The sequence below is a fragment of the Pygocentrus nattereri genome, chromosome 14, assembly GCF_015220715.1.
Source record: "Pygocentrus nattereri isolate fPygNat1 chromosome 14, fPygNat1.pri, whole genome shotgun sequence".
NCBI classification, from domain to species: domain Eukaryota; kingdom Metazoa; phylum Chordata; class Actinopteri; order Characiformes; family Serrasalmidae; genus Pygocentrus; species Pygocentrus nattereri.
Window position 1 is genome coordinate 10,648,635 of NC_051224.1, and position 14,901 is coordinate 10,663,535.

Here is a 14,901-nt window from a genome sequence, read left to right on the forward strand (position 1 = left end):
AGCTGACGTATGAGCTAATTTGTCATAAATACTTTTATTTCTCTAATGAAGGTGATATTAATCTTAAAACAACATTACTTGAGTATGTGTAAAGCTCACTCGCGGTAATACAATGAAAATATCTATCTATCTATCTATCTATCTATCTATCTATCTATCTATCTATCTATCTATCTATGTTCGCAGATGAAGCACTGTTCCTCGAGCGCTGTGAAATGAATGGTGCTGTGTGAGTAAAGGCAGAGCTGTGGGTCGCTGTGCTGCGCGCGAGGCTGAGGCTGGGCGGGCGCGTCACTTCTGCACGCTCGTGCTGAAAAAAAGAGAAAGAAAAAAAACGGCTCGCGGACACAATGGGCTCTCCAGCGGACGGAGCGAGCTCCGACTAACGCGCCGCAGCCTTCGATGAGCACAAGAGACGAGGTAATGCCCCGCAATGACGCCAGAACGAGGTGTTGTTTTTATGGCGTTAGGGTGTCTTTTGCTTTCTGCGTTTGAATCAAAAAGCGAGAACAGTTATTCTGGAGAGGAGAAGATGCAGGAAGCGACGTAGGCTAACCGAGCAGCAGGCAGGAGGCAGCGGGCAGCAGGGCCTCGCTCTTCCGCAGGGTCCTACTGTCGAGCGGTGACGAGCGATGGCTGACATTCATAGACCGAGATTATTAGAGTTTAGTGCCGTCGCTGGGAAAGCTGCTCTCTGCACACACAGCCTCCTGTTTCAGGCAAAACAGAAAAAAACCGAACAGTCAGTAGTGTTGTGAGTCGGAGTGGTAGGCTAAAGCTTAGCTTCCCTAGACAATTAAGTGGCATCAGTCGCAGTCTGGGTTCATAACAAAGCCCACCACACCATGCCAGGCTGTACGAGGGTGCGTATTATTACTATTTTATAACAGAATCTCGTTCTAGGAAAGCTTTTCAGTTTGCTAAATAAAATGCTTTAAACGGTCTGCACATTACAGTGGTGATGCTTTGCAGTGCATCAGAAGATTTTATTTATTTATTTTTAATTTTTACAGATTTTTAACGACTAACGTTAGCGTAAACATACGAGTCCTATAAATGATCGTCAAAGAAATAATGCTATTTAAATGCTACTTTTAAAAGTAACGGTAATAGTAATAGTATTATAAAATAAGGATATTATTATTTGTGATATGGGATAATACCAGTAATGATAATACAGTTAAAAGATTCATAATTATTAATATTTTGAAACTGAAAATTTGAGTTCTATTTTAATTCTTTACATTACATTGTCCACTTTGTAATTACGTTGTAATTACAAATCTTAAAAAAAGATTTGAGAATATAACTCGACTAGGTCTATGACTGAAGTTTCTGTCTGTGTTTAACTGGCCATAGGCTTCTTAAAACAGCTAGTAAATAAAATATAGAGCTGTATGTTGTCAGGGTAGTGAATAAAAAATGTTGTTCTTAAAAGCAAATTGAAGCCATGTGCTTTCTTTAAAGGTGTGGATAACCTTTTATTCATCTTTTATTCAGCACCTACTTGCCCTCACTTTACTTGCCAGTCATGATATATAAGAAGCTGTTCAGAAATGTATGTGCTTTCATGTTTGTGAAGGCCTCCTCTGCATTAGGGTGTCTTACTCACTCTTGCTCTTGTTTCTTGATGCTGTGGTTGGCAACGGCCCCTGTTTTGCCTGCGTTTCCTGTTTGCTACAACTGACAAAGGTGAAGAGGCAGGGGGCTATGTCGTTTCAGCTCCTCTTCACCACCGCTTGATCAACCATGATGAAGACTGAACCCCCGTCTGCAGCCAGCAGTAGCACCAGCGGCAACCCGCTCGGAGCGCGGAGTGCCTCCCCGCACAGGAACGCCTATGAAGCAGGAATTCAGGCACTCAAGCCGGTCAAAGACCCTGGTGCCCCCAATGGGGATGATAAAGAGGGGAAGCTGCGGGCTCCTGGCCGGGGCCGCAGGTATGGCTCCAACGTCCACCGCATCAAGAATATGTTCATGCAGATGGGCTCTCCTGGGGATGAAGAGGATCCGTCCAAATTGAAAGACCAAACGGTGCGGCTCTCCCTGCCGAGAGCCAGCAGCCTGAACGAGAATGTGGATCACAGCACCCTACTCAAACTCGGTGGCACTGTTTCTGAACGTGTTAGTCGCTTCGATAGCAAGACCGATGGAAGTGGTGCACGTGGACCCTCCTCAGGCTTCTCCAAGCTGCAAGAGACACGTAAGATCTTTGAACAGCGCCATCTGCAGGAGAAGCAGGCTGCCACCAATCGCATCCTGCTGAAAAAGGAGCGTGCCTCAGGCTTCCAGGACAGCCGTCTCGACGTAGTCGTGCGTTTCAATGGCAGCACGGAGGCCCTAGACAGACTAGATGCGGAGGGTGGTCCTGTTGAGGCAGTGTCACCCACTGTTAGCCAACTGAGTGCTGTCTTTGAGAAAGCAGAACTGCGCAACAATCTGCATCGGCCGACCTCGACCTCACCGCTCTCATCTCGTGGTGTTAGCCCTACCCCAGGGAAAACAGGGGCTGTTAACTCCAAAAGCATCCCCAAAAAGGTGCGATCGTTTCCTCAAGCAGGAAGTCAGGAGAAAGGAGTCCTACCCAAGGATCAGGAGGATGTCCCTGGAAGTCCCAGAAGGATCAGTTCCCAAACAGACACATCGAGCAAACCATCAATGGATGGATCAATCCCTGAGTCTGAGATGGTCCAGTCAAGTGAGGTCCAGAACTCTGCAGATGCCAGTGCGCTAAAGGATCTTGGGGAACATGATGGTGCCAGTACCCAGGAAGCAGGCAGTAGACTGGTTCAAGCGGAAGTCCATGTCCATGCTTCCCTGGAGAATGGGGATTCCAACAAGACAGAGCAGAGGGATGAGGGCAGGCCAGCATCAGGAGACGCCTGCTTTCGAGATGAGGAGGGGGCTGAAGAAGAGTCTCATAGGGAGGATTACTCCGAAGCAGACCTGGTGGACATCAGTGCCTATAGCGGTATAGGTGAGGACTCTGGTGGAAGTCAGCTGGATGAGGATGAGGAGGCTGATGATGACGAAGCGTATGAACCAGAGTCCAGCTGCACTGAAATCCCAGGACTGGCAGTTGAGGATGACCCTCCAGCCAGCAGGAAGATCTGTTTCAGCACCGGGCCAATACAGGTGAGCGCTTGAAATGAACCCACAGCCAGGGGAAAGACCAAATTACCCAAGCATCATTTAATGAACTGCATCATTTGATAGTTAATCATAGTATTGTACCTCTAATGGTATAATAATCAAACTACCAATTTTGGCTGTGGGGAATTTGTTAATCATGAAAGGTAATAAACGCAGTGCACTTAACAATAACCTGTGTCTTCGTCAGAATCAAGCCTTTCTCGTTTATCAGTGGATGAGTTTATCCATTTTTATAGCTCATGTTACTGTACATATCATGCCTTTATCATAATAACATAGTTCTGCTATCAGTGCCATCTGTGGCCGATGGTTTTTAAGTAGGAAAGTTTTATTTATGATCATTGGCTGTGTTTTTCACTAGACATTTTCAGTGATTAATGCTATTCTTTAGTCAGACTTACATCCACTTACATCAAATGTAGTTGATTGGGCTGAAAGATTAATCATTTTTATTTCGAAATGGCAATGTGAAAGTGTGCAATTTTCAAATCACAGAGGCTGCAGTTTTAATTATGGCCAGTGTGATAAACAACATTGTCTTAACCATTTTAAATGGGGTAATTTATTCCAATAACACAGTTTATGGACTGCCTGCCGATTAGTTAGCCCAATCAGAAACAATCAAACACCCATGTTCTGTGACATCACAACCATAACAAACTGGCAGTCTAGCACACTAGGTTTGGCTCTCAGTCATCAAAGTGGAAATTCTGTTCTTATAGGCCAAAACACAGGCCTGCACCTCAATTTCTAGAAAATAATCACAATTTAAATCCCAGGCACAATATTGTTTAAAAAAATCACAATTAGATTCGTTTTGTTCAACCCTATATCAAAGACATGTTTTGTGTTTAAATTTTGATTCTTCAGTTTTGCTATGATGCTAGTGTAATAGAAGTCTATCTCACCCAAAATCTCTTTTCCATGTCTTGTTAGATACATTACCTCTGTAGCTGCAGTGCACAACTAAAGAGGAAAACTTCAGACAGTAATCTTGGCCAGTTGACTACATTTGGTATAAGGGGTAGATTGTGTAAATGTCAATTTTCATGGAACTGTTCCTTTAGGCTAATCTTTATGTAGAAACAATCCTACATGTCACATAGGGAACAATTCAGGACATAGACTTGATATGGCAGCCAGGCTGTTTGTGACTGACAATGTGTAGGTTCTTCTCCAGCCTTGCTAAGCACTTTGTGCGAGTGACGTGCATACGTCTAGACCTCCTCAGCTGCTGACAGCTGCGTTCTGCAGGTTTGTGAGTGCCTTAACTGCAGCATGGAGTCTCTTCCTGTTAGCATGCTGCAGCTGGTTAGATGTTTGCGAAGCTACTTCGTATGAGAATCACATGGTTGCACCCTGTGCCTTTTGCAATGACAGTCACGCTGGCATTTGAACCCCCAAGAAGACTCTTGTGACATTGCTGTTTTTTTCCTCTATCAGTTGTTTGCCGCAGATTCACTGACAAAGGATATGAAAGCACCAAACCTAACCCAGTCATATCTGTATTTCTATAAAAGGAACACTGTATTGTAGGGTCCACCTAATCAGCCGATCAACTGCTATTAAGCTTTTGTGGATTTTCAGAAACTGAAAATTAAAATCCCATGATAAAGACAAATATCTACACTCGCTCTGTAATAACCAAATAGCTCTTATGTATTGAGAGTCACTCATTTCTCAAGACTGTAATGGTTTGATCTTATGCTATTCGTTATAGAGTTGGCACCAGTTGCAAAACTATGTTATAAAAGTGTAGGCTGAACTGGTAAACCTGAGCATAAACAACATCACAACAAAGATTTTATATAAGTCAGAGACTATCCTTTAATTCATTTCCAGTCAAAATGGCCATTAAATACATGTTATTAATGTCAGGAAAACAAGTTGTAAAAACAAGTCACCTGACTTTTGGTCACTTTTCACTTGTCTTTCTTATTTCCCAGTCATTATGCAAATCGATTATTTTAAATCCAAACTCTTCAGAAATATCTGAAAAATATGAAAAATGAAGGGTGAATATAATAGCTATTATGACTAGAAATGAAATAAATGAAGGGTATCTGATATTTGCACAATACTGTACATTTTTCTTTATGGGAATTCAGTCATACCAGCTAGTAAAGCTTAAGGATGCACCAATACACAATATTTTTTATGTACTTATCTGACAATACTGATGCCAAAACATATATATTTATAAAATATAGTAATTGGAAGCCATTCTACTGAGATTAGGACTACAGAAAAAGAAAACATAAATTTCTATAAGATTTCACAGGAACTGCAGTAGCCCAGTGTTGTGTAAATGTTCTTTTCTAAGCACAATAAATATGACATCAAATATTAATTTGATACATCAGCCAAGTCAAAACATCTGTCTGATGGTAAGGTAAATGATGTTTCTAAAGCCGTTATCTGCTGGTACCTACTTGCATCCCTTGTAAAACTATTGGTGTCTGCTTAATATTTGTCCATATCAATTTGGCAGATATTATTTATTGGAAATATAGCTTCTTAAAAGTGTTATCAGTGAAATACTAATATCAGTATCAAATGTTCGCATACTCTTTTTTTGTCTTTGTTGGAGAAGCTTTGATTGGGCCCTAGACGTCCAGTTAGTGTCTCGTGGCTCTCTGGCCACAGATTCTGTTGAGCAGCCCAGCGGTGTCTGGCATTAGTGCAATCACTTATGAAATATGTCGTGGCATGCCATGACTTTACTGTCACAATGCAGGGATCTCTTGTGGTCCACTGGTGCAGCAGCGTAACGGCTCAACCAGTGTAAAGGTTTGCCGCAAGTACCTCCCTATTAGCTGATCATTGGCACAGCTAATCGCCTAACTGTAACTTTTTTGGTCATAGGCGCATGATACATTGGCAGACACTGCGAGACATTTTAGCCAAAATGGTTAGTGCTGCCTGCAAAAGGCTAATAAGATGTGCTGAAGCTCATAAGAGAGGAGTATGAGAAATGTAACGTAGTAAGTAACACGGTTATCACAAATTAAAGACTGTTGTGTTTGTTATACTGTATGATCTTTTGGGGTCCAGTGGAAAAGGCTGACATATACAGAAGGGCAGAGTAATATCCATAATTTCTCAGATGTGTTTCATGAACAGAATAACTATACTGTGACTATACTTTTGATCTTGTGTTTAATGGAGCCTTAAACACTTCATGGATAGATGGATTTGGTATTTTATAGTAGGGGTTCCATACATGGACAAAATACCCTATTGCACTTATATTGCTGCATATTGTGATTGTGTCACATGATTAATGACTGCAATGCATTATAATAGCCAGTAAAAGCCAACGAAGATGTTTATGTTTGGATGACGTTAATGCCTTGATTCATTCAGTCACCCACAGAGGCTCTTCTGGTACGTGTAAGAGTCAGATCGGAGAGGCCGAGGAAGAGAAAATAGGACATGAGAATCTAGTTGTATTCTGTAAAAGTGACATTGCACACAAGTCCTGTGTTCTGTATTAACAGCAACAGAAAACTGGCTTCAAATCCACAAACTGAGCATCTTCATCTCCAGCACTGTTTTCCCCTCAGGTGAATGATTTCCTTCCAGATGTCCTCTAACATAGACAGACAGCAGTGTAAATTCTTAAACAAGCATTTTTTGTAGTATGAGGAATATCTGGTGTGTTGGTAGCGTTGAAGTAATTCATTCAATATCATACAGTTAATAAATTTTGATATTGGGCCCTAATGATCATTCAAATTTTGAATTGAAACCTAGTATCATGCTTTGAATTAAATCAGATGATCATAGCCCAAGTGTAGTTATTTCTCAGTAACTACTCTAAAATATTCAGTAGCTTCCTGAGACTAATATGTGTATGTGAAATGTTAAGATGCATACAGGCTCTTGCAGTTTAATAGTTCAGGATGTCTTTCATTAAAAAAAGTGTTACATACACTTTAAATAATTCACATCTTAAATATTATGCTCTGTGCAAAAGGGAGATGTTTTTTGTGTTTCAGTTACATCTCCATGGATTTTCTGGTCATAGGGATGCTAATGCTGTGGTCTTTTCTATTCATCCAGTGTTAGGCACTAGGCTATTACCATGGATACATCAGATCTACCATTCTGACACTGAATTGAATGCAGCTGGGTCTTGTGCCTAGTGCTGTGCAATGCCAAGCTCCCAGTATGGTGGCAGCCAGCTCCCTGTAGAGGCAGAAAGCATGCATGCTGAATCTTGACGCACATCCTGTAATCTTACTGATGTTGAGGAAATCGTCCAAAGGGCTTTGGCTTCTGTACACGTGTCTTAAGTCTTGCAGTGCTTGTTTACACTGATATAGTGAAATAAGCACTGTGTCCATTAGATGGGAGGCACAAATTACGGTAACCAGTTGGGATGCAATGATATAGGAATTGTGGGCTGATGCCAGTTTCTAAAATGAATTAGCTGGGACTAAATCTACTTGGATTAACATTACAGAAAAATATAGCAGCTATTTCCATAGTAAAATAAAACTAATAAAAATGCATTTTATTACAGTAGGCCAACATACACTATGAGGCCAAAAGTATGTGGTCTCCTCTCCTTATGATTGAGCTCAGTTGTCTCTGCCATACCCATTGCTAGCAAGCATATAAATTCAAACACATAGCCATGCAATGCCCAAACACTAGTAATAGAATGAACTGTACTAAATAGCTAAGTGTCTTTTAAAGTTGAAGTATTATACGATACCGCCTTTGCCACAAGTCAGTTAATGAAGTTTCTGACCTGCTAGAACTGCATCAGTCACCTGTAAGTGCTATTAATGTGAAATGGAAGCTTGTACGAGCAACAACAGCTCAGCCTCACTCCCTACAGAGTTCCAACCTGCCTCTGAAAGCAAAGCTGCAAGCTGAATGTGTACAGATTCCCAAAAACATACTCCAAGATCTTGTGGAACACCTTCCCAGAATTCTGGAAGCTTTTATAGCTTCCAAAAGAGGGGGGGGGGGGGGGGCACAACTCCATATTATTCCAATTTTGGAATAGGATATCCAACAAGCTCATATAGGTGCAATAGTCAGGTATATACATACATACTTTTGGCCATATAGTGTATATGGATTTGAAATATCAGTCAAATCTAAATATCTGTCTGATGCTGATAAGCAGATTTCTGACAATACCAATCAGTTATCTGTCATGGATGAAGATTGGACTGTGTTATTGTGCTAATGGTGTTTTACCTACACTGCCATTAACAGGTTTGGAATGAATGTCTTCATTAACATAAAAACCTTATGATTGCAGACAACTGTATAATGATAAATGAATGAATGATGAATGAATTAGTAGACAATTCTAAATTGAGGAAGACAGCTTTATAGTTTTGGAATTAAGTTATAATAAAATGAAAATCTAGAATTCATCAATTCTCAAAGCAGATTATGTGACAATTATTGTATATACAGTATTTACCATTTAATAACTTCATCACAGAATTCTTAGAATATTGAACAAAGCATCTAAACATATCTTTTGGCAAAAAGAATCACACACAGGCTTTTCACTAGGCACCAAGATGCTCACTATGCATGCACCTACAATTTTCTTCATGACTTGTGTGTCACTTTCAATTATAGAGTAGATGATCTCTCTTCACCCACTGTTCTAGGAGCAGCTTTCTCTAGCTACATCCCAATCTTGAGCACTGTAAGAAAACAGCAGCATGTAGAAAGGGTTGCTTCTCCCAACCCCAACCATCCATTTGTTCTCCCTTTCATTTAGTCCTCTGTCATTTGTTTAATTCCCTGCTTGTTTCTCCTCCCCTTGCCTTTCTTGCTCATTTCTTTCTCTGTCTCATCTGACTAGCCTGCTCTTATCTGCCATCTGTAAACTAGCAGCAGCATTGCAGCCTCGCAGATAACATTGCAGCAGCCTACTGCCAGAGGCTAAATGACTAGGGCAGGGAAACAGAAAAGAAGACAATATAACTTATAAGTTTTGTATGTGGTGTACTTGTTTACATGTTTACGTGCTGTTTTTCTCTTGGGGCGCATCTGTGTGGGGTCTACATGCGTGTGCATGCCCAGCTTTATGGCTGACCTTGTTATTAAGTGCTTCCTGATTCCAGACAGCCTTGGGCGGCCCCTCTTATCCTCTCAAACACAGGAAGAGCACCAGCAGTCGCAGGGAAGGAGGTGGCCGGCTTAGCCCAGTTGGCAGAGCTTGTCTTTTTATGCTAGTCACAGACCAGTATGGCATTTTCTCTGTCCAGTACTGACGCTTAGGGCTTACATAGATGGGACTGGTCCTGGATCAGTGCAGGGACAGCCTAGACTGGACAGGGTGAAGTGATTAATCATTATATTACTGGAGACTCTTTGCTGGGAAAGGACAAAATCCTGTATGCATGAAAAAGAACTCTAATAATATAACAAGGTATAATTTGAGGAATGAAATTTCAGAATTGTCCTTAACTGCAGTCTGCACATAACATTCAGTTCTAAAGGCCTTTATGTGAGTTCCTACTGTCACACATGAAAGCAGCTCATGCTAATATCAATACAGATATTACAGTGTAACATTATTTGAAAAAAATGACTTCAGATATTCTATGTTAATAAATTACTGCCTTGTAGTTGCATTACATTAACAGATTGACTGCAACATATTAACTGTTAACAGTTAATCAGTCAAAGTTGTCAGATGTCCTATAAAAGTATTGTGATGAAAACTTTGTTCTATAGTTGTCATAATGAGTACTTGCGCCACTTAAGCCACATCTGAGCTCTGAATTTCTGAATCAGAATTCTGATTTTTCAGTAGTAGTTTCTCAGATATAAACAGTCATTCTGAGTGGTTCACAGTAGAGAAACTTACTGACTGATTTCTTTGCAGTGGTGGTAATAGGAACCAGGAGCTGTAATGACTAAATGACCTCATGTAAACGATCAGTGAACCTAGTTTTTGTGTGTCGTGTTGATAATAGTAAAATAGAGAAGAAAACTGTTTTGACTAACAACACTCTGCCATGAATGGATTTTAGGCCACAACTTGCTGTCAAAGCTATCATAAAACAAGACTCTTTGGACATCTGGTTCCTATCACCACCACTGCGAACAATTGTGACTTTGTAAGTTTCTCTAAGACAGAGCATTTCACATCAAATATTTTGTTGTAATTGTGTTCACATCTTAGTCATTGAATTATGCAGAAATATTGGTGGAATTCTTCTTTAATGTATCTGCTGTATTAAACTTTTTTAACCCTCAGTTGTTGCGGTTGTTAACATATTTTACCATACTGAGTTGGTTATAGTTCTCTATTAATTTGATGCCCTCTGACAGAGCACTGCCTATTCTGATTTCACAATAAAATGCTGAATATAGTATTTTACTTTGTAAAATGACTGTTAAATGTTGGGAAATCTTGAGTGTTGAAATGACATTACTTAACAGTGTGGATTGCATATGTGCAGCTTGTTCAGAAATGCATGACGGTGTACAATCTCCTCTAGTGAATCAATTTTGATGGTACACTATATAAGGACATATTGGAGTATTTCTTAAGCCCAAGAAAAAATATGGTGTCATTGTTGAAATACAGTCTGCATAAATATCCTCTTAATCTTTGCAATGTGCCGTAGAGAAGACCCTTCTCTTGCTCCTGTGTTCTAAGTGCCTGTTTTAGTACTGCATCACCTAAACAGATTAAGCGCATACCTCCAGTTAAAAATAGAGCGTTCCCTTAATCCAGAAAGCCTGTGGGTTGTAGAACGCAGGTGGTGTCGGGTGTCTCAGGGATTAGAACAGTCCAGATTCACTCCAGCAGCATATTAGAATGTACTGATTGGGAGTGGTTGTGGGTGCAATTCTGGGTGATAATCAGATTATCATCTGGGTTTCCTGCCTGTACAATGGAGGGAAAAGTACACATTTCACTCTTAAATTTTGGTGTTCACTTAAAAGTCAATAACTACAACTTTGAAAGGTTAAAGGGGGATTCCAATCATTTTTTCAAAATGTCTATATAATTCCATGCAATTTTTAAAATTTGTTCTTAGCAGAGTGATACATGTAGTGCGTGCTAAGGCCCAATAGTCCCAAGGTCTACTTGTTTTTTCAGGTTTACCACTATTTTACTGTCATAAACATACAATACATATAAAAATATTTAAGACACGTGTAGGTTCACTGGTGGTTTTGGATAGTAAATAAAATGGCTATATTTGTGTTGTAGACATCACAGTCCTTGGTATCTAGTAACCTTTTGTAAAAAAAAAAATCTGAGTCAGAAACTTTCTCTAGAATGGAGCATTTCACATCAGACCACTCTGATAACTTTGTTTAAAGATTGAATTATGTGGTCATTTTGAAAAATTAGTGGAAATCCACTTTAAATGAGTAGCTTAAGCCACTCAGCAGGATATTTTGGTCGTTGTCACTTCACTGCAGTTCATCTTGGTCAAAAAAGACTAATAATTTTTGGTGTCTTAACATTGAATAAATAACCTTTGCGTTCCGTGCATCAAACTACCATGTAAATATTTTTTGTAGGAAATATATTTTTCTTGCTTCACATCTGAAAAAAATCCACAGATGTTTTGTCTGTCCTTCAGTTGTGAGAAAACAACACCGTGGCTCTGAAAGGATGTGTATCTGTCAAGAAACTATTAACTGAGAAAAGAAAATGGCCAAAAAACAGACATCAACATCACTGAATGTGTGATTATTTGGATTGTGAAAAGCAGAAAACACAATTTATAAGACTTTGGAGGTGTGTGAAAATATACGTGCAGATTTCTTTAAAAAGCTGAAAGCCAGTCTCCCAAAACACTGATGCTGAAGAATGAATAACTTGTGCTTAAAAGCTATAAATAAATGAAATAAATCAAAGTGTAAATACTGCCTTTTGTGCAGTACTGCACATGTTACACAATACTATGAGTGCAGAAAAATACTTTAATCATGGAAATCATCTTTACCATCTCTTAAATCCTTGTGTACATTTCATTGAGATTAAGCCTGTATTATAGTGATTCACTTTAAACTTCATTTACTTATATTTTAACAGCATTTTCTTAATACTCAGGTTCTTAAAAAATTAATTATTGACATCAGTGACATGAGATACAGTGGGGCAGTGAGCTACATACAACAATCTCAGTAATACAATGAAAAAAATATGGTTTTCTTTTTCATCATGCTGTGACTACCTGTACCAAACCCAGTTCATTATTGTTCTTGCTTTAATTGAGAAACTCCACTTTATTGGTGTTCTGCAAACAGAATGAACATTGTTTTAATCTTTGGATGAATATTTACAGTGCATAGGAGGTTGCCTGCTAGTGAAATTCCAGTGCCCACTATTGCGAAATGTGAGGAAAGAACATGTGCATTTCCAGTGGAACAAATGAGGAGGTCTGAATGATCTCAGCGTTTTGTGAGCACTGGATAATCTGGCTCCAGTCTCAGCTGTGTCTCCCAGTGGTGGCTTGCTGTGGTCTCATTTCACAACAGTGAAGATCATTCTTTTTTTTAGCTGGTATTTTAATGGAAAAGACAAGTCTACTGAACTTTTCAAGGGAACTCTATCTACATCTGTCCACATCAACAAGATGACTTCAGCATGTTTTCAGCTGGTCTCCTTAATTCATGTGACCAAATATGTCACTTCCACAGCACTTTGTCAGCAATGGCTCAGCAGTTATCAGCAGTGATTTTGGTGGAGATACCTATGCAAGCCTTAGTTAATCATGACCTCGCTTATGAGAGTGCTGGGTCTTGCTAAAGGCTTTAGACTGATCACTGCTGTACTGAGAGCTTCATAGAGGCATAAATGCTGGCTGCAGAAGGCTGAGGTCGTTAGCTGACTTATGGAGGTGGACAGTTTTAGTTCTATAGGCCTTCTGGCTGCCTTAGAGTAAGGCTATTGATTGATGTATAGCCTCATTTTGATAAATAGCTTTGCCCAGCCTCTTAATCAATGTCTGACTACAGCAGCACAGAATATGACTGGCACACACAAAAAACAAGTAGACTTAGGTTTAGTCATTGTTTGTCTGTAATTGTAGACAATAAAATATTGCCTGGACTCATGTAGTAACTGCTGTGGAATCAGCGCTCCTATAGGGATGTCAGTCATTCATCTACAAAGGGTGTGTTCAAAGGCAGGAATTCAAACGTAAACATGTAAGTATATCCTGCTTGGAACTAGTAACCGTACACAAAGGTGTTTGAGCTCTTTCAATGAGTCAGTTGAATGAATTCAAAATACAAAAAAAATTAAAAATACAAAGGCATCCTCGTTAATATCCCTTTTAGCTAAAGCTAACTCCATTTCCACGTCACCGTGAAACTGATTGTTCACTCGGACATATACCAAAACCCTTTGAGAGATTTCTTGCTTTTTTAGAAAAGGAGTAACCATTGATCAGAGCTCTGTGTTTTTCTTCCTTTTTTCTTCCTTTCATTGTGCTGGCATTTTCAGCACTCAGAATTAATCCAGTATGCTTAAAGGGTCTACAGTGCCAGTCAATCTGGGTCAGCCAATGTGGAAAGCATTGTGCTATCATGGTTGTGTTGCCATTTGTGTTACAAGAGTAAAGGAATAGCGCCTCTCATTGTGGAATACATCCAATAATGGGGTTTATTACAGTTGTTTACATTTTATATTGACAAGACTTAATGAGTGATCACTAGTCCACGTTCTTCTGAAAAGCTTGAACGCTTAGAATTCACCATTTCATACTCCTGCCTCAATTGTAAATTTTTTTGTAGCAAATTTAGGTAAGCTTTACTGAACTTCGTCAAAAGGTTTGGTTCAATCTAAAGACATTATGGCCCACAAATGGATTTTTGTCAAAATTCCTGAATTTCTTTAAAGTAGAGTTCTCTATTTGTTTTCAATTATATTTACTTTGTGTATCTGTGAAATCTCACACTGTAGGCATCCTTAACAAACTATCTACTGTTTCCCATTTGGTTGAATCTTGTTAATATTCTGTAATGCAGAAAGCAATGCAAAAGAATGCATGTGGGCAGAGCATGTACAGGTTAATTGTAATTAAACTTTGCAGGAAAGCAAATTTTGATGTAGAGGGATTTTACCACTGGACTAAATACCAAGCTTTACAGATATAGAGCCCCTTGTTAGAGAGATATACTTATAATCCACTAAATGAATCCTAGAAGAATCTCTTCTGCTCCAGGCTCTCATTCAGTTGCACAGGGTAAAAATAATCCTACGCCTTATGTTGTACTGGAGACGTTTACTACCGCAGCCAGTCTGAGTTAAAGAGTAATAAGGATAATAGGATTACTACAACCGATTCACTCTAAAAGAGCATGTTGAACAACAGTGAAATGTATGACTAGAAGACAATACTCTTGAAAGAATACATTTTGATGTTTATTTAGCATCTTTTTGTTCCTTTTTTAATTGTAAATTAGAGCTGCTTTATGTGAAAAATTAATCAATGAACAGCTGTTGTTTATTCACCTGAGATTTGAATCTTTGTTGTGCTGAGAATTCTGTTGAGATATGTAAATTAGCTTTGAATCAGATTTTTTTCTGCCAATTTTTTAAAGTTACACTTTATCTGAAGCTACATTTTTAATTTACTTGACAGATTTCTAGTTTCATTTAGACAGAGACTACTGAGTAAAGAGTCTCAAATTTATTGTAACTTGTGGAAGGTATGTCTTTGCCTTAGTTACCTTTACAGTGTTCCTTTGGTGTCCATTTTCAGCCATTTTTCTTGCACTCACTCTTGG

At 39.3% G+C, this 14,901-nt stretch overlaps 1 protein-coding gene across 1 annotated transcript in view; it reads left to right on the forward strand.

The window, feature by feature from the left end:
* The first annotated feature begins 263 nt into the window (after nucleotides 1–263).
* ppp1r9ba (protein phosphatase 1, regulatory subunit 9Ba) overlaps nucleotides 264–14,901 on the forward strand; it is a 69,395-nt gene continuing 54,757 nt past the window's right edge. Inside the window, exons 1-2 of the mRNA XM_017685204.2 lie at nucleotides 264–420; nucleotides 1,693–3,135. Of these exons, the coding sequence (XP_017540693.1) occupies nucleotides 1,750–3,135 (1,386 nt within the window). The 5' untranslated portion in view covers nucleotides 264–420; nucleotides 1,693–1,749. The remainder of the gene's footprint in view (nucleotides 421–1,692; nucleotides 3,136–14,901) is intronic.